This window comes from Dendrobates tinctorius, unplaced genomic scaffold (assembly GCF_039654945.1).
Source record: "Dendrobates tinctorius isolate UK_male_01 unplaced genomic scaffold, ASM3965494v1 ptg000221l, whole genome shotgun sequence".
NCBI lineage: Eukaryota > Metazoa > Chordata > Amphibia > Anura > Dendrobatidae > Dendrobates > Dendrobates tinctorius.
Genome location: NW_027361888.1, coordinates 328463 through 348456, shown reverse-complemented (window position 1 = coordinate 348456; position 19994 = coordinate 328463). Strand labels below are relative to the sequence as shown.

The following is a 19994-nucleotide window of genomic DNA, read 5'->3' as shown; positions in this document are numbered from 1 at the left end:
GAGGAAATAAATGAGATTGGGGCATTTTAGCTCCTGGTGTGGAGTCGATAGCACAATCATATGCCGCCATATAGTAGACGGCCGGTAACCGGTGAGAATTCCCTCATGTGTGGGGTCTATTTGTCTCCAGAGAAACCACACGTTACATTCCACACATAACACTGTGTAGAAAAGGCGGCACGGGGTAATTGTGCCAGTAGTGAGGGGCGAATAATGGCGGGAATGTCACTGACTGAGGAGAAGGCTCCATGGAGCGTCTTCACTCCGGAGATCATGTGACCCCTGACTCCTCCCCTCCTGTGACCTCATCACAGGTCCTGTGCACTGCACAGAGCAGCCACACATGTGGAGTGCGGCTCTGCAGGTGGAGGTATGTGGAGATTCCCCATTACTGAGCACATTAATACTAGTAATATATTGCACAGGGGATATCGCAGCCGATTCCCACAAGAAGAATCCTGGAAATGTCGGCTCATCTTCTTCTCATTCAGGTCTCTACAATATCGGATCCTCTCAGTGAAGATCTTCTACAGAAGAACATTTTCCTGATTTACCGATCAAGGATGGATATGGACAGAGACAAGATGGCGGAGAGGATGTTACACCTCACCCTAGAGATCCTCTTCCGTCTCACTGGAGAGGTGAGAGATTCTGATGACGTCACATTACATCATTCTTATCTATGGGAATAACAGATGGACAGAACTGGAGAGGTGAGGACTCTGGAAATGTCTGTAGTGAGATTTATTAATGTGTCTCTCCATAACCAGGATTACACAGTGGTGAAGAAGACCTCTAGTGATCGCTGTCAGGACCCTGTGTCTGAGGGATGTGGAAGACCCCGGAGCCCAATCATGGGGCCTCCACCTCACCCCCTGATCCATGAGGACATCAATGACCAGAAGATCCTAGAACTCATCTACAAGATGATTGAGCTGCTGGCTGGAGAGGTGACAGTGCTGGGAATGCTGGGACATTATACAGTAACACTATGAAGGGATCGGGGGATGACGGTATCATTGTATGTGTCAGGTTCCTATAAGGTGTCAGGATGTCGCTGTCTATTTCTCCATGGAGGAGTGGGAGTATTTAGAAGGACACAGAGATCTGTACAAGAACATCATAATGGAGGTTTCCCAGCCCTTCACATCACCAGGTAATAGACAGGACTAAATACACACGGCCTATAATTATCTGTATGTAGAGAATGAATTCAGTCCCTGTATGTGTTTCCTCCAGATCTATCCAGTAAGAGGACAACACCAGAGAGATGTCCCCATCCTCTTCTTCCACAGGACTGTAAACAAGAAGACCCCAGTGCTCCTCAGGATCATCAGGTAGATGGAGAGAAGGTGTCAGGAGATCTCCCCTATGATGTGTAGATGACTGTGAAGGTCTTGTGCTCAGTCTTGTTTTATCCACCAGTAGAGTTGAGCGACTTTTGGTTTTTTAGGGTCGCGTTTCGTTTCGTGAAACCCGACTTTTCCAAAAGTCGGGTCGAGCAAGATCGTCCGATTATAGGGAAAAGTTGGGGTCGTCCCGAAACACGAAACCCAATGTAAGTCAATGGGGAATAAAAGTCGGCAGTGAGAGGAGGACAGGAAACACACCTACAGTGCCCATTTGAATGCCAAAAGCATCAATTCTTCTTACTTAAGCTTGTCAACCTTAATTAACTTCATAATACAAGTTACGCACTGAAAAATGGGGGTTATTTGGCTAAAGTTGTGGGGGGGGGAGGGCTGGCTGCAGGTTTTCATGTGCCCTGGGCGAAAGAGCGCCCCTTTAACACATACCACAACTCATGCTGCTCCGATACGGCAGAGAAATAGCGGTATAGTACAATGAAAAATACTTCACTTTTTACATCTCATGACGAGGCCCATCTATTTCTCCATACAGAATCATTGGTCCCATATAATGTTTGAAACAGTATATGATGAGCTCCACATAATGCTACAGTATATGTTGGTCCTCATGGATGAAGCTCCACTGTCTTATGGGCCCAAATAATGCTCCAAACATAATGGACCCTATTTCTAATGCTCTAGTGTATAATGGGCCCTGTAAATGCTGCTCCAGTGTCTGATGTCCACCTTTGGAATGTTCCAGTGTATGGTGGGCCCCATCTATCATTCTCCAGAGTATAGTGCTCCCCAAAAATTGCTGTCCCAACATTGAAAACAATCAAATAAGTCTCCTCGCTAGGGAATCCCTGTACTAGTCTAGACTCCTCGTCGTCCCCATCTTCCATCTCACTGCACAGTATTTCATCTTTGCAAGTGCTGTGATCCTGGGCAAGCAGGGGGGGCCCACTCGTTGGCGACGGCACTGGCACAGGGCCCCTGATAGTACGGTGGTGTGTCTGATGGCGGGTGGGCCGAACCTGCACTTTCATCTGCAGCTTCCTCTTTGTCACCGTGTAAGATGGAACTGTATATGGGAAGGGTAACCTGAGTTTCATCAGGGTCAGATTCAGGCCGGGTAGCGAGCGAGGGGAATGTAGTGGTCTGGGTCAATGTACCAGCAGATTCATCGAGCAGTGGCTGGGCATCAGTGCACTTGTGTCGCCCCCAGGAGTACGGTCGCCACAGTGGCATTACCTTCTTCCTAGGGAGTGTGATGTCATGCTTAGGAGCAATGAAGGATCTCTCTAGCAGGTTAACTGATTGGGCGGCGTTATTCCCACGAGTCATGACCCTCCAAACAGCGTTCATGAAGGCAAAGTGTTTGTTTTACGTGGGCAGTATGGTTGCAAAGCTGAACCTTAAAGGAATGTCCAGAAGGGCACCACCAGGAGTGGAGCCTACGGATAAATTCGACTCCACCTGGGAAACCTCAACCATGCCAGCTACAGAACAGATGCACACATTGCAAGCTTAATTCCGTTAACGAACGAGACTCCGTCATGCCCCGCGGTCCGAGTCCGGCTTACTAGAGGGACACGTGAGGCTCTGGCACATGAGATTGGCCAATAACTGGTGTGTCATGCCCTTACATGTCCGTGGCTGCATGTGCGCTACACTGAAAAGGCCAGCGTTTGTCGCTTACAGGTGCAGATAACCCGCTGAACAACGTTAGTGATGGGGATCACTGATTACAATTATTACCCGCGAACAATGATTTCCCAGTAAGTGCAGGTCAACCGCAGTTCCGGAATTAGGCCTAACCGTCATTCCTGAAAAAATGAAAAACTTACGTGTGCAAACCACAGGTGCTGTAGCTTGCTTAACAGCTCGCCAGCCGTTCTCACGCCCAGTATGGATTACACGTGATTGCACAAAGGTGAGAAAGGGTACCGTATCCCCGGATAATATGTATGGATAGCGTACACATTCAAAATATATGTCTCAGGAGGCAGGCTCAGACGGTGTTAGGCCCAGTATGGATTGCACGTGATTGCACAAAGGTTAGAAAGGGTACCGTATCCCCGGATAACATGTATGGATAGCGTACACATTCAAAATATATGTCTATACATCAGGAGGCAGGCTCAGACGGTGTTAGGCCCAGTATGGATTGCACGTGATTGCACAAAGGTTAGAAAGGGTACCGTATCCCCGGATAACATGTATGGATAGCGTACACATTCAAAATATATGTCTCAGGAGGCAGGCTCAGACGGTGTTAGGCCCAGTATGGATTGCACGTGATTGCACAAAGGTTAGAAAGGGTACCGTATCCCCAGATAACATGTATGGATAGCGTACACATTCAAAATATATGTCTATACATCAGGAGGCAGGCTCAGACGGTGTTAGGCCCAGTATGGATTGCACGTGATTGCACAAAGGTTAGAAAGGGTACCGTATCCCCGGATAACATGTATGGATAGCGTACACATTCAAAATATATGTCTCAGGAGGCAGGCTCAGACGGTGTTAGGCCCAGTATGGATTGCACGTGATTGCACAAAGGTTAGAAAGGGTACCGTATCCCCAGATAACATGTATGGATAGCGTACACATTCAAAATATATGTCTCAGGAGGCAGGCTCAGACGGTGTTAGGCCCAGTATGGATTGCACGTGATTGCACAAAGGTTAGAAAGGGTACCGTATCCCCAGATAACATGTATGGATAGCGTACACATTCAAAATATATGTCTATACATCAGGAGGCAGGCTCAGACGGTGTCAGGCACAGTATGGATTTGACGGCCCAGATTACACAGCGGAGGAGCAGGGAGAGGTAAAGATTGCAAATGCTGGGGCCCTGCCCAAGCAAGGGGGGCCCACTCGTGGGCTTCGGTACTGGCACTGGGCCCCTCATAGTACAGCGGTGTGTCTGACGGCGGGTGTGCACCACCACCGTCAGAGACACTTGATTGCACTATGAGGGACCCTGTGCCAGAGCCCGCGCCCAAGAGTCGGCCTACCCACCTGTCCAGGGCAACGGCACTCGCACGGTGTCGTGCGCTAGGTGGTGACCCCGGCCATGGGGGGGAGGCAGCACAGTTAGGGAGTTTTAGAAAGTGGCATATGTTGATGTTGGACATTCAGCTGATGCAAAAGGCGAAATAGGTGAAGTCCCAGGAAGAGGTGGACCAAAGCAAGCCATTTTTCTGTCACCCTATGTGTCATCAGGGGAAGATGGGACAAAATCCTTGGAAACCCATGCATGGTTCATTTTAATGAAGGTTAGATCATCCACATTTTTGGTTGACAGACGGGTCCTTTTTTCTGTCAGGATTGATCCAGCTGCACTGAAGACTCTTTCCGATAGCACACTTGCAGCTGGGCAAGCGAGCTCCTGTAAGGCATATTGGGCCAATTCAGGCCAGGTGTCCAGTTTAGCGGCCCAATAGTCAAAGGGGAATGACCTGTGTGGGAGAACATCGATATGGGAGGAAAAGTAGTTTGTAACCATAGTTGACAACTGCTGTCTCCTGTCACTTTCCATCGATGCAGTATTACCAGTTGTGTGAGCGGTATTTGAAAAATCAGTCCACAACATTGTCATGAAACCCCTGTCTCCAACGCCACTTCTGCTGTGTGCACCACGAACACCTCTGCCAAGCTGCCCCCGGCCCGTACGGCTCGTGTGAGAACCATCACCGCTGCTGTGTGCTGGGAATGCCTCAAGCAACCGATTTACCAGAGTTGCTTGTTTATTTGCCAATATTAGGTCAAGGTTCTCCTGTGGCATGATGTTTTGTAATTTGCCTTTATAGCGTGGATCCAGGATGCTGGCCAACCAGTAGTCGTCATCGTTCATCATTTTGGCAATGCGGGGGTCCCTTTTTAGGATCTGCAAGGCATAATCTGACATGTGGGACAATGTTCCCGGTGTCAATGATGCACTGCGAGTGCTGGGTGGAGGAGCACTTTCTGGCAAATCCACATCCCTCCAGTCACGCACAAGGGTTGCCGTGACATGGCGGGATGGCTTGTTCATTATTTTGATCAAAATTATGTTTACTAAATACCCTTATTATTATTATTACCTTTATGCATTATTTGCAGTATATTTTTTACTTTTAGTTCAGGATATTTGTGTTTTTTGCTTTTTGTTTTCTCTGGGTGGAGGAGCACTTTCTGGCAAATCCACATCCCTCCAGTCACGCACAAACCCTGTACCAGACCTTGCCACGCCAACATTTTCACTTGCCCCACGAGATACATCCTCCTCCCCTAAGTAATCATGCCCATCATCATCCTCCTCCTCCTCTTCTTCCTCCACCTCGTCCAGGAGAGGTCCCTGAGCAGACAATGGCTGAATGTCATCAAGGATTCCCTCCTCCTCTTCCTCCTCATCAACATTGGCTGCAGACGCCTGCTCCTTAAGGTGCGTCAAAGTTTGCATGAGCAGACGCATAAGTGGGATGCTCATGCTTAGGATGGCGTCGTCTGCGCTTACCAGCCGTGTGCATTCCTCAAAACACTGAAGGACTTTACAGAGGTCTTTCAGCTTCGACCACTGCACACCTGTCAAATCCATGTCTGCTCTCAAAGTGCCTGGCCGTGTATCCTCCCACAAATGCATTATGGCCTGCCTCTGCTCGCACAGCCGCTCCACCATGTGCAGGGTGGAGTTCCACCTTGTTGCAATGTCGATAATGAGGTGGTGGTTGGGAAGGTGGAGCAATCGCTGCGGCTTCTGCATACGAACGGAGTGTACAGGCGACCGGCGGATGTGCGCGCACAGTCTTCGCACCTTCTGGAGCAGGGCTGTTAACTCCGGATAATTTTTGAGGAAGCACTGCACCACCAGGTTCAAGGTGTGAGCCAAGCAAGGTATGTGGCTGAGTTTTGAAAGGGCTATGGCTGCCACAAAATTACGGCCGTTATCACTAACTACCTTGCCTGCCTCAAGATGTACACTGCCCAGCCATGACTCAGTTTGTCGCTTCAAGTACTCGGCCAGCACCTCGGCGGTGTGTCTGTTGCCCAAACACATCATCTGCAACACAGCCTGCTGACGCTTTCCACTAGCTGCTCGATAGGGGGACACATCATGTGCAACAGTGGCAGCTGCAGATGGAGTGCTCGTACGACTGCGCTCTGTGGACGAGCTTTCGCTTCTGGAGGAGGAGGAGGAGGAGGAGGGTCGAACGCCTACAGCCAACTGTTTCCTATACCGTGGGCTAGGCAGCACTGTCCCACCACCGCTGTCCCCTGTGGACCCTGCATCAACCACATTAACCCAGTGCGCAGTGATGGACACGTAACGGCCCTGGCCATGCCGACTGGACCATGCATCAGTTGTGAGGTGCACCTTTCCGCTCACTGACTGCTTGAGTGCATGGACAATGCGGTCTTTCACATGATGGTGGAGGGCTGGGATGGCTTTGTGAGAGAAGAAGTGGCGACTGGGTAGGTCATAGCGTGGTACTGCATAGGCCATGAGTTCGCGGAAAGCTGTGCTTTCCACCAACCGAAAGGGCATCATCTCAAACGAGATTAGTTTGGCAATGTGGGCGTTCAAACCCAGTGTACATGGATGAGAGACTGAGTACTTTCTTGACCTACTCATAGTGTCTGGGAGGGTGAGCTGGACTTGAGAGCTGCATATGGTGGAAGTAGCGGTGGACAGGGCGGACTGAGAGAGGGTTGATGATGGTGATGGAGTTGGTGTTCTTTCTGATGGCCTAGAATCAGTCTTTCGTTGATATAACAGTGGGATTCCCTGACTGCTGTGGCCTTGCAACGACACCTCAACATTTGCTGCTGTGCTAACCGGTGGGCTTACAGTGGGGGAAACAATGTAGCGTTGCTGACTACCTTCGTTGTGATCAGTTGCACATGTGGCACTTGAGGTTTGGTGTTGTGTCCACGCTTGCAAGTGCATGCTGGTTAAATGTCTAAGCATGCAACTGGTATTCAAATTTTTCAGATTTTTCCCTCGGCTAAAGGTCTTTGCGCACTTCTTACAGATAACCTTGGCCTGATCATGAGGATTTTGTTCAAAAAAGTGCCACACTGCACTCTTCCTACTTTGGCAGACATTTTGCGGCCTAGCACGCTGTGATCTTTTGACCCTCTGGACAAGCTGTCCAGCAACTCTTTTGATGTTTGGAACCTGTCTTTGGAGTGCTACGGGCCTGCCAGATAACAGCTGTTGCGATGTCGATTTCTGCTGTGGATGCTCCTCATCTGAGCTATTGGAAGCAGCACCCTCTTCCCCCAATGGATGCCAATCTGGGTCAACAACTGGGTCATCCATCACCTCCTCTTCTATGTCATGTGCACCTTTCTCTGTGTCACCGTGTATGGTGGTATAGTGTGCGGGAAGGGGCACCTGAGTCTCATCAGGGTCAAAATCTGGCTCTGTACACTGCGAGGACAATGTAGTGCTCTGAGTGAATGTACCAGCAGAATCATCCATCAGCGGCTGTGCATCAGTGCACTCCATGTCAGATTCATCTTGGCCTGGGTAATTCACCATTTCACTTGATAATCCAGGCATGGTATGTGAAAACAGCTCCATGGAGTATTCAGTAGTATGGCCTGCGTCATCCTTCAATCTTGGTTGGGGTGAAGGACACAAGGAAAGGTGTGGTTCATGAACATGAGCCTCCAATGACGACTCAGTGCTTTTACTTTTTACAACTGAAGAAGAGGAGGCGATAGAGCTGGAGGCTGAGTCAGCAATGTAAGACAAAACTTTTTCCTGATGCTCTGGCTTTAAAAGCGGTTTGCCAACTCCTAGAAAACTAAGCGTTCGAGGCCTTATGTAGCCAGACGATGACGCAGGCTCAACACCTCCTGCATTCGGTCCTATTTTGCTCTTGCCACTACCATCAGATCCACCACCAACACCATCATTACCAGCTGCCAACCCCCGCCCAATTCCACGGCCTCTTCCACCAGCCTTCCTCATTTTTGGTAGAAATGTAGACAAAATCCAACAAACTATATAGTAATGTAAAACAAGGTACAAGGTGTCTATAGGACAGGGGAGATTTTGAATTTCTGCAGACACTTGTGGACACTGGACACTTTTGGATTGTGTGAGGCCCACTGATATCTGAGCGCTATGTCACAGGCTCGATGGCACAGCTGTGACCAAAGTGACTAGAGGATAAGGGAGATTTTGAATCTCTGCACACACTTTTGGACACTGGACGCTTTTGGATTGTGTGAGGCCCACTGATATCTGAGCGCTATGTGACAGGCTCGATGGCACAGCTGTGACCAAAGTGACTAGAGGATAAGGGAGATTTTGAATCTCTGCACACACTTTTGGACACTGGACACTTTTGGATTGTGTGAGGCCCACTGATATCTGAGCGCTATGTCACAGGCTCGATGGCACAGCTGTGACGAAAGTGACTAGAGGATAAGGGAGATTTTGAATCTCTGCACACACTTTTGGACACTGGACACTTTTGGATTGTGTGAGGCCCAATGAATATCTGAGCGCTATGTGACAGGCTCGATGGCACAGCTGTGACCAAAGTGACTAGAGGATAAGGGAGATTTTGAATCTCTGCACACACTTTTGGACACTGGACACTTTTGGATTGTGTGAGGCCCACTGATATCTGAGCGCTATGTCACAGGCTCGATGGCACAGCTGTGACCAAAGTGACTATGGGGATAAGGGAGATTTTGAATCTCTGCACACACTTTTGGACACTGGACACTTTTGGATTGTGTGAGGCCCACTGATATCTGAGCGCTATGTCACAGGCTCGATGGCACAGCTGTGACCAAAGTGACTAGAGGATAAGGAAGATTTTGAATCTCTGCACACACTTTTGGACACTGGACACTTTTGGATTTTGTGAGGCCCAATGAATATCTGAGCGCTATGTGACAGGCTCGATGGCACAGCTGTGACCAAAGTGACTAGAGGATAAGGGAGATTTTGAATTTCTGCACACACTTTTGGACACTGGACACTTTTGGATTGTGTGAGGCCCAATGAATATCTGAGCACTATGTGACAGACTCGATGGCACAGCTGTGACCAAAGTGACTATGGGGATAAGGGAGATTTTGAATCTCTGCACACACTTTTGGACACTGGACACTTTTGGATTGTGTGAGGCCCACTGATATCTGAGCGCTATGTCACAGGCTCGATGGCACAGCTGTGACCAAAGTGACTAAAGGATTAGGGAGATTTTGAATCTCTGCACACACTTTTGGACACTGGACACTTTTGGATTGTGTGAGGCCCAATGAATATCTGAGCGCTATGTGACAGGCTCGATGGCACAGCTGTGACCAAAGTGACTAGAGGATAAGGGAGATTTTGAATCTCTGCACACACTTTTGGACACTGGACACTTTTGGATTGTGTGAGGCCCACTGATATCTGAGCGCTATGTGACAGGCTCGATGGCACAGCTGTGACCAAAGTGACTAGAGGATAAGGTAGATTTTGAATCTCTGCACACACTTTTGGACACTGGACACTTTTGGATTGTGTGAGGCCCAATGAATATCTGAGCGCTATGTGACAGGCTCGATGGCACAGCTGTGACCAAAGTGACTAGAGGATAAGGGAGATTTTGAATCTCTGCACACACTTTTGGACACTGGACACTTTTGGATTGTGTGAGGCCCAATGAATATCTGAGCGCTATGTGACAGGCTCGATGGCACAGCTGTGACCAAAGTGACTAGAGGATAAGGGAGATTTTGAATCTCTGCACACACTTTTGGACACTGGACACTTTTGGATTGTGTGAGGCCCAATGAATATCTGAGCGCTATGTGACAGGCTCGATGGCACAGCTGTGACCAAAGTGACTAGAGGATAAGGGAGATTTTGAATCTCTGCACACACTTTTGGACACTGGACACTTTTGGATTGTGTGAGGCCCACTGATATCTGAGCGCTATGTCACAGGCTCGATGGCACAGCTGTGACAAAAGTGACTAGAGGATAAGGGAGATTGGATTGCTTTTAAAAAAGCAGTTTGCGGAGCAGTGGGTAAACAGCAATGCCAGCCTGTCAGGAAGCCTTAAAAGGCAGCCCAACAACCAACACCACTGATAAACCACTATATAGCCTCCCCTTGCACTGCACACACAGTGACTGGTGTGTTGTGCAGGCCAAATCGCTAGCAGCAGAAGCAGTTTTTTTGTCTTCTTCCCTGCCTAACGCTCTCCCTACAGAATCAGCAGCAACCTCTCCCTATACTGAGATCGGCAGAAGTAAGATGGCGGTCGGCGTGCACGCCCTTTTATACCCCCTGTGACGCCCACCAAAGCAAGCCAATCACTTGCATGCCCTTCTGAAAGATGGTGGTGACCCCTGCCTATGTCATCACGTTGCCCACAGTGTCCGTGGATCCTGATTGGCTGAAAAAGAGCGCAAAACAAACTTTTGAAACGCGACTTTGGCGCGTAAGTCGCCGACCTCGTGGCCGACCTCATCCTAGGGTCGGGTTTCGTTTCATGAAACCCGACTTTGACAAAAGTCGGCGACTTTTGAAATTTTTCGACCCGTTTCGCTCAACTCTATCCACCAGTATTATATGTTTTATACTTGTGTGATGAGAACGGTGGAGATGGCAGCATTAGAGCTGATCATAGATGGGACTTCTCCATCTGTCTGTGACTTTTACAATATTTGTTTCAGGGTGAAGATCTGACCCATATTAATACTACAGAGACATATGTGAGAGATGATGAGTGGTGTAAAGAGGAGATTCCCACATGTGACTACCCAGGTGAGTAGTAACCACTGAATGCAGAGAAGTCACAGATTCTTCTCAGTCACCTTTTGGAAGTGCATTGAGCAGCAAGGTGGTGTGCTGGTAAAAGGGGAAAAAAAAAAAAACTCTTTTAAATCTTCTTCCTGAGCGAGTGTGAACGAGCTGAGTGTGACCTGAGCATAAGTGCGAACTGTGGTAAGTGTGTGACTTGAAATTCAGTGACTTTAGATTCAGGGAGTTTCCAAGGGAGGTCTTACTGAATTGCTGTTATATTAATTCTTTTTTTTTTTTTCTCTTTTAATTTATTTTTGCTTATCTTATTGTCTGGTGCAATCCCCATTAGGATGTGCTCCACTATTGCCAATGCCATCCAGTGCACGTCTTGCCGCATGTATGAAATCCTTGACCAGCCGGTCGAGGGTGCATACTGCTGTGCGAGATGTGAGCACGTTGTGCATTTGGAAGCCCAGATACTGGATCTAAATGTGCAGCTGGCAACACTGAGATCCATAGACAATATGGAAAGGAGTCTTCTGCTCACTGAGCAGACGCTCAATGGGATAGATGAGGGGGGGGATGCTAGGTTGGAGCTGTAGGACAATGAAGCAGCTAGCTGGGTGACAGTTAGAAGGCGGGGTAGAGGGAAGAGCACCAGGGAGGCTAGTCCTGATCTGGCACACCCCAATAAGTTTGCTAAGTTGGCAGATGAGGGGAGTGTTAGTGCAGGAGTAGCACTGCTGCAGCAAGGCATGTCCTCTGAAAGCCGGAGGAGTGTCTGCTCCAGTAAGGGGGGAAATAGGAGAGCAGGGCAGGCCAGACAGGTTCTGGTAGTGGGAGACTCAATTATTAGGGGAACAGATAGGGCAATCTGTCACAAAGACAGGGATCGTCGAACGGTGTGCTGCCTACCTGGCGCTCGAGTCCGACACATCGCTGATCGGGTTGACAGATTACTGGGAGGGGCTGGAGAGGATCCAGCGGTCATGGTGCACATTGGCACAAATGACAAAGTTAGAGGTAGGTGGAAGGTCCTTAAAGATGATTTCAGGGAATTAGGCTGTAAGCTTAAAGCAAGGACCTCCAAGGTGGTATTTTCGGAAATACTTCCTGTACCACGTGCCACGCCAGAGAGGCAACGGGAGATTAGGGAGGTTAATAAGTGGCTCAGGAATTGGTGTAGGAAGGAGGGGTTTGGGTTCCTGCAGAACTGGGCCGACTTCTCAGTTGGCTACAGGCTCTACGCTAGGGACGGGCTGCACCTCAATGGGGAGGGTGCAGCTGTGCTGGGGGAGAAAATGGCTAGAAGGTTGGACGAGTGTTTAAACTAGGGACGGGGGGGAGGGTATTCCTTTTATAGGAGGGGAAGACAGTGCAGATAGAGACCTGGGCACAAATAATGACATTGGGGGTGGGGGTGGCATGGGGGGTGGGGTTAGAACAGTTAATAATTTAAGAAAGAATAGAGGTACAGAGAGATACATAAAGTGCATGTATACTAATGCCAGAAGTCTCGCCAACAAAATGGAGGAATTGGAGTTAATGTTGTTGGAACATAATTATGACATGGTGGGGATATCTGAGACATGGCTGGATGAGAGCCATGACTGGGCGGTTAATTTACAGGGCTATAGTCTGTTCAGAAATGACCGAACAAATAAGCGAGGGGGAGGCGTGTGTTTATATGTAAAATCATCCTTAAAACCCATCCTTCGTGATAATATATATGAATCTAATGAAAATGTAGAGTCCCTGTGGGTAGAGATAAGGGGAGGGGGGAAAAATAATAAATTACTGATAGGGGTTTGTTATAAATCTCCAAAAATAATGGAAGCTACAGAGAATATCCTCATAAAGCAAATAGATGAAGCAGCGACTCAAGGAGAAGTCATTATTATGGGGGACTTCAACTACCCTGAAATACATTGGGGAACCGAAACCTGCAGTTCTGGCAAAGGTAATAGGTTTCTGACAGCGATGAGAGACAATTACCTTTCACAACTGGTTCAGGACCCAACAAGAGGGGGGCACTGCTAGACCTAATATTAACCAACAGGCCAGACCGCATATCAAATGTAAGGGTTGGGGTCACTTGGGTAATAGTGATCACAAATTAATAAGTTTTCATGTATCCTTTAATAAGATGTGTAGTAGAGGGGTTACAAGGACACTAAACTTCAGGAAGGCAAATTTCCAACGGATGAGAGATGATCTTGGTGCAATTAACTGGGACGATATCCTGAGACATAAAAATACACAAAGAAAATGGGAGACGTTTATTAGCATCCTGAATAGGACCTGTGCACAATATATACCGTATGGGAATAAACATGCGAGAAATAGGAGGAAACCACTATGGCTAAATAGAGCTGTAAGGGGCGCAATAAGAGATAAAAATAAAGCATTTAGAGAATTAAAGCAAGTAGGTAGTGATGAGTCATTAACTAAATACAGAAGATTAAATAAATTCTGTAAAAAGCAAATCAAGACAGCAAAGATTGAGACAGAGAGACTCATTGCCAGAGAAAGTAAAAATAATCCCAAAATATTCTTTTACTACATAAATAGTAAGAAGCTAAAAAATGATAGTGTTGGTCCCCTTAAAAATAGTCTGGGTGAAATGGTGGATGAGGATGAGGAAAAAGCCAATATGCTAAATGACTTTTTTACAACAGTATTTACACAAGAAAATCCCATGACGGATAACATGATCAGGGATAAAAATTCTCCATTAAATGTCACCTGCTTAACCCAGCAGGAAGTACGGCGGCGTCTAAAAATCTCTAAAATTGACAAATCCCTGGGCCCGGATGGGATACACCCCCGAGTACTGCAGGAATTAAGCACAGTCATAGATAGACCACTATTTTTAATCTTTAAAGATTCCATAATAACAGGGTCTGTACCACAGGACTGGCGTATAGCAAATGTGGTGCCAATATTCAAAAAGGGGACAAAAACTGAACTTGGAAATTATAGGCCTGTAAGTTTAACCTCAACTGTGGGTAAAATCCTGGAGGGTTTTCTAAGAGATACTATACTGGAGTATCTGGAGAAGAATAACCTTATGACCCAATATCAACATGGGTTTACAAGAGACCGTTCCTGTCAGACTAATCTGATAAGCTTTTATGAAGAGGTAAGTTCTGGACTGGACCAAGGGAATGCAGTGGACGTGGTGTACATGGACTTTTCAAAAGCTTTTGATACGGTGCCACACAAAAGGTTGATACATAAAATGAGAACAATGGGGATAGGGGAAAATATGTGTAGGTGGGTTAAGAGCTGGCTCAGGGATAGGAAACAAAGGGTGGTTATTAATGGAGCACACTCGGACTGGGTCACGGTTAGCAGTGGGGTACCACAGGGGTCAGTTTTGGGCCCGCTTCTTTTTAACATATTTATTAATGACCTTGTAGGGGGCATAGAGAGTAGAATTTCAATATTTGCAGATGACACTAAACTCTGCAGGGTAATTAATACAGAGGAGGACAATTTTATATTACAGGAGGATTTATGTAAACTAGAAGCTTGGGCTGATAAATGGCAAATGAGCTTTAATGGGGTTATATGTAAGGTCATGCACTTGGGTAGAACGAACAAGTTGTATAATTATGTGCTTAATTGTAAAACACTGGGCAAAACAGTCACTGAAAAAGACCTGGGTGTATGGGTGGACGACAAACTCACATTTAGTGGCCAGAGTCAAGCAGCTGGTGCAAAGGCAAATAAAATAATGGGATGCATTAAAAGAGGCATAGATGCTCATGAGGAGAACATAATTTTACCTCTATATAAGTCACTAGTGCGTCCACACTTAGAATACTGTGTACAGTTCTGATCTCCAGTGTATAAGAAAGACATAGCTGAACTGGAGCGGGTGCAGAGAAGAGCGACCAAGGTTATTAGGGAACTGGGGGGTCTGCAATACCAAGACAGGTTATTACACTTGGGGTTATTTAGTTTGGAGAATCGAAGGCTTAGGGGTGATCTTATTACAATGTATAAATATATGTGGGGACAATACAAAGACCTTTCTAATGATCTTTTTACTCTTAGACCTGTGACGGGGACAAGGGGGCATCCTCTACGTCTGGAGGAAAGAAGGTTTAAGCATACTCACAGACGCGGATTCTTTACTGTAAGAGCAGTGAGACTATGGAACTCTCTGCCATATGATGTTGTAATGAGTGATTCACTACTAAAATTTAAGAAGGGACTGGATGCCTTTCTTGAAAAGTATAATATTACAGGGTATATACACTAGTTTCCTTAATATTGCGTTGATCCAGGGAGCTAGTCTGATTGCCGTATGTGGAGTCGGGAAGGAATTTTTTTCCCCAATGTGAAGCTTACTGTTGCCACATGGGTTTTTTTTGCCTTCCTCTGGATCAACATGTTAGGGCAAGTTAGGATAGGATATGGGTTGAACTAGATGGACTTAAAGTCTCCCTTCAACCTTAATAACTATGTTACTATGTTACCGGCTATGGCTGCTTTATCGGTGGTGTAGTCCAGCTGTATTACCATGATCACCATTTTGCCTCTAGACCACAACATTCTCCTCCACCCAAAACTGTTCAAATGACTTTGGGCATTGAAAGCCCTTTTCTATAGAACTTACAACCTGGAGGATCCACCTACCCCCTGGGACTAATAACAAGATTCCTATGTAAAATGCTAAAATGCCTATGGATGATACCAAAACAGTTTGTTCACCGTAGGCACAAGCCACATCAGCTCCTATAAACATGGAAACACCGGAGAAAAAAGGGAGCAAAACGACGACTGCAAAAATATTAATAATTTTTATTAAAAATCGTACAAAGAAGTGCACAAAATCTTGATGAGGTGCCAATATAAAGCAGAAGAACACATACATGACCATCCACTTGTCCATCCAAGATGGAAATAATGTCCTCATATATGCATTTTAGACATCATGCCTATAAAGTGGAAGTCCAAAATATAATACCGCCCTACAAAAATCAATGGCCATATGGCCCAGATTACTCCAAGTAAATCCCCTGAGCAAAGCTCAAAAAGTAAGGAGGAGAGACATATAATGTCCTTAGGGTGCAATGAATCTGGGCATAAACAAGGGCGACCACCAATGAAAGACAGAAATAAATGTCAGATCAAAATCTTACCAGAGGATGCAGGAGGAAGAGGGGAAGCGTCTGGCAGTGACCCCTGATGCGCGTTTCGCGGCGCAGAAAGGCCGCTTTATCAAGGAGATAGTAACCATATCTCCACAGGACCTTCATATACCCTGTGACCGCAGTCACGTGACCGAGATCAACCAATCAGCGCGGCCTCATTGGCGCATGCGCTCTGAGGTCGGCAAGCACCGCTGCACAGAACAGGCGTCATGCTGAACACAGGACACAAGTCAAAAGACCAAGGCGCCCATGTACAACACATAAAGATGCCCATCTGTCAGCAGCACAATTACCACCGCAGAGAGATGCTCACAGCTGCCCATAATTGTATCCCATATATAGGGTAAATGGAAATCCCAAAAATCCATACCGGGAAGATGAATGATTTTTAAAGGGGTCATGGCCATACATAAGAATCATCACATACATACATGGATATGCATCACATATAGCCCAGGCGATAAAGAGTCTCATATATTAAATACATCAAATGCATAAAACGAATTTATGGTCATGACACATACAACTATAAAGGCCACTAGATCCGATTCACATGTTTGATATAATATGCTCATAATTATATCCCATACATGGGAAGAACCCTAAGGTCCATGCACACAATAATCCTAAGCGGGTCATGACCGTAAAAAAGTCATCACATATATATAAATGTACATCGTATATGACATAAACAGTGAAAAAATCTCACATACTAAGTACATAAAATACATAGAATACAATATATGGTCATGATTCCCACAACTGTAGAGACTGCTGGATGTGGTTCACATAGATATGGTACAGGGTGAGGGTCCAAGGAGATATATGGTGTCCTCAAGGTCACTAAATATAAATTATTGACATACAAGAAAAGATTAGTGAAAATAAAGAGTAAAAATTAAAAATTAAAAACAATATAAAAACAACACACTGCCAGAAAAAAGGAGGGAGTGTGATATAGACTTGTGGAGGAAAAAGGACAGGAGGAATTCTCATTACCTATATATTATATGCCTATAAATATACCCAGATATCCATATGGAATATACTATAAAGAGAATAATGCAAATCATCCCATTGGGAATCCATTAACAAAAAAGAAAATAATATCCGGGACCAATTGATGCATAATTGTTAAATCCCCAAAGACTATAGGAATGGGGCCAAACTCAAAACTTCATTGAGTCCATTAGGGGTCATGGTGTCCAGTTGAACGAACCACCTGAGTTCCATCTGTGATAAAAAATGTTTTGTTATGAATGAGTCACCGTAGGAGGCAAAAACAGAAATACTAGCTAAGTCCAGAAAACCAGAGAAGTTGGCAGCTATCGGATTGCAGACCCCTGAACCTATCAACAACAACTAGCAGTAGCCATGGGGGGTTCCTACGGTGCCCTAGACCCCTCGATCACAGCCAGAGAACTAAATAGCCTAAAGACAGAGAGGGAAATCTAAACTGCCCCAGAGCAGACCCCAAAGCAATAGGCAGCCCCCAACATATAATGACGGTGAAGCAAGATGAAAAAACACTAACACAGATGGAAAGATAGGTTGAGCAAATGATTTAGCCCAAGCTAACTAAATAGGACAGGATAGAAAAGCTGCTGTCTGCAATCTGCCAAAACCCTATCAAAACATGAGCCAACAGACTGATAGGGAAAAAAGCCCTGAAGACGCTAGGCTTCAAAAAGACTATATCAGTACTCAGGTATTATCTGAAGGCAGAGCAAAAAGACAAAAAGGAATTCAGCTCACCCCCAGCAGGGAATGGCCGAAAACCAGAAAAACAAGGCAAAATAAAACCAAAACACAAATGCAAAAAGCAGAGCAGAAAACTTAGCTTTTGATTAGCAGGAATCAGACTGGTCTCCTAGAATACCACAGAGAAATCACCAGCAAGGCAGAAGGGCGTCGGCTGGCTTATATCCAGTCAGCAATTCCCGTCACCCAGTCATCATCTATCTGCTCAGGTGCTTGGTAATCAGCCTCACTACCTTCCTTCACCAGAAGAGGGAGTTCCTCAGACCTCAATGGTGAAGGGGAAAATGAACTCACAACAGTACCTCCCCCACCAGGGGAACCCTCATCCACCCCACCAGGGCGATCAGGGTGAGCCCGATGAAAGGCACGCACCAATCTTTTTGCATGAATATCAGAGGCAGAGACCCAGGAATCATCCTCCTGACCATAACCCTTCCACTTAACCAAATATTGGAGTCTCCGTCTAGCCAGACGGGAATCCAGTATCTTCTCTACCTCATATTCCATGTTACCTTCAACCAATACAGGGTCCGGAGGTGCCACCCCCGGAACAACAGGTTCAACAAACCTCTTCAACAAGGACTTATGAAACACATTATGGATTTTAAATGTGACAGGAAGAGCCAACCGAAAAGAGACCGGATTAATAATCACCAAAATCATGTAAGGTCCAATAAATCTAGGCTTAAACTTAGGAGAAGCTACCTTCATAGCGATATTTTTTGATGATAACCAAACCATATCACCCACCTTAAACTGGGGACCAATGGTCCTATGTCGGTTGGAAAACCGCGGGGCCTTTTCCTGGGAGAGAGATAACTTATCCACCACTTGGTCCCAGATCTGGTGCATTCTCTCCACCACAGTGTCAACACCTGGGCAGGCAGAAGGCTCCACCTGCCCTGAAGAAAATCGAGGATGAAACCCAAAGTTACAAAAAAAAGGTGACATCAAAGTCGCAGAACTAGCTCTATTATTTAAAGCAAATTCGGCCAAGGGCAAAAATGAAACCCAATCATCCTGATCAGCGGAAATAAAACATCTCAAATACGACTCCAAAGTCTGGTTTGTTCTCTCCGTCTGCCCATTGGTCTGAGGGTGAAAAGCAGAGGAGAAGGACAACTCAATTCCCAGCTTGGAACAGAAAGTCCTCCAAAATCTAGACACAAACTGAACTCCTCTGTCAGATACAATGTTCTCAGGAATCCCGTGCAAGCGAACCACCTTTTGCAAAAACAGGGGCACCAACTCAGAGGAAGATGGCAACTTAGGGAGTGGTACAAGATGAACCATCTTAGAGAACCTATCACAAATCACCCAAATAACAGTCATTCTCTGAGAGACAGGCATATCAGAGATGAAATCCATTGAAATATGGGTCCATGGCCTCCTGGGGACAGGCAAAGGCATCAACAACCCATAGAGTGAGAACAAGGTTTAGACCGGGAGCAAGTCCCACAGGACTGCACAAAACTCCTGACATCACGAGACAAGGCGGGCCACCAAAAAGACCAACTCACCAGATCTCTAGTACCAAAAATACCTGGATGACCAGCCAATGCAGAGCAATGAACTTCAGACATCACTCTCTTCTTCCACTGGTCAGGAACATACAACTTTCCACTGGGACAACGCTCAGGTTTGTCCTCCTGGAACTCTTCCAGAGCACGTCTCAAATCGGGTGAGATGGCAGAAAAAACTACCCCTTCGCCTAAGATGGTAGCAGGCTTGGTCACCACAGGAGAATCAGCAAAGAAGCTCCTAGAGAGAGCATCAGCCTTGACATTCTTAGTGCCAGGAAGAAAAGAGACCACAAAATCAAAACGTGTAAAAAACAAGGCCCACCTAGCCTGTCTAGGGTTCAAGCGTTTGGCCGACTCCAGGTAAATCAAATTCTTGTGGTCAGTGAGGACCACGACTTGATGTTTAGCTCCCTCCAGCCAATGTCTCCACTCCTCAAAT

At 46.4% G+C, this 19994-nt stretch overlaps 1 protein-coding gene across 1 annotated transcript in view; it reads left to right on the top strand.

The window, feature by feature from the left end:
* Positions 1–223: 223 nt before the first annotated feature.
* LOC141058931 (uncharacterized) overlaps positions 224–19994 on the top strand; it is a 95316-nt gene continuing 75545 nt past the window's right edge. Inside the window, 6 exon segments of the mRNA XM_073555145.1 lie at positions 224–370; positions 492–641; positions 771–950; positions 1033–1156; positions 1240–1337; positions 11037–11127. Coding sequence (XP_073411246.1) covers positions 344–370; positions 492–641; positions 771–950; positions 1033–1156; positions 1240–1337; positions 11037–11127 — 670 coding nt within the window. The 5' untranslated portion in view covers positions 224–343.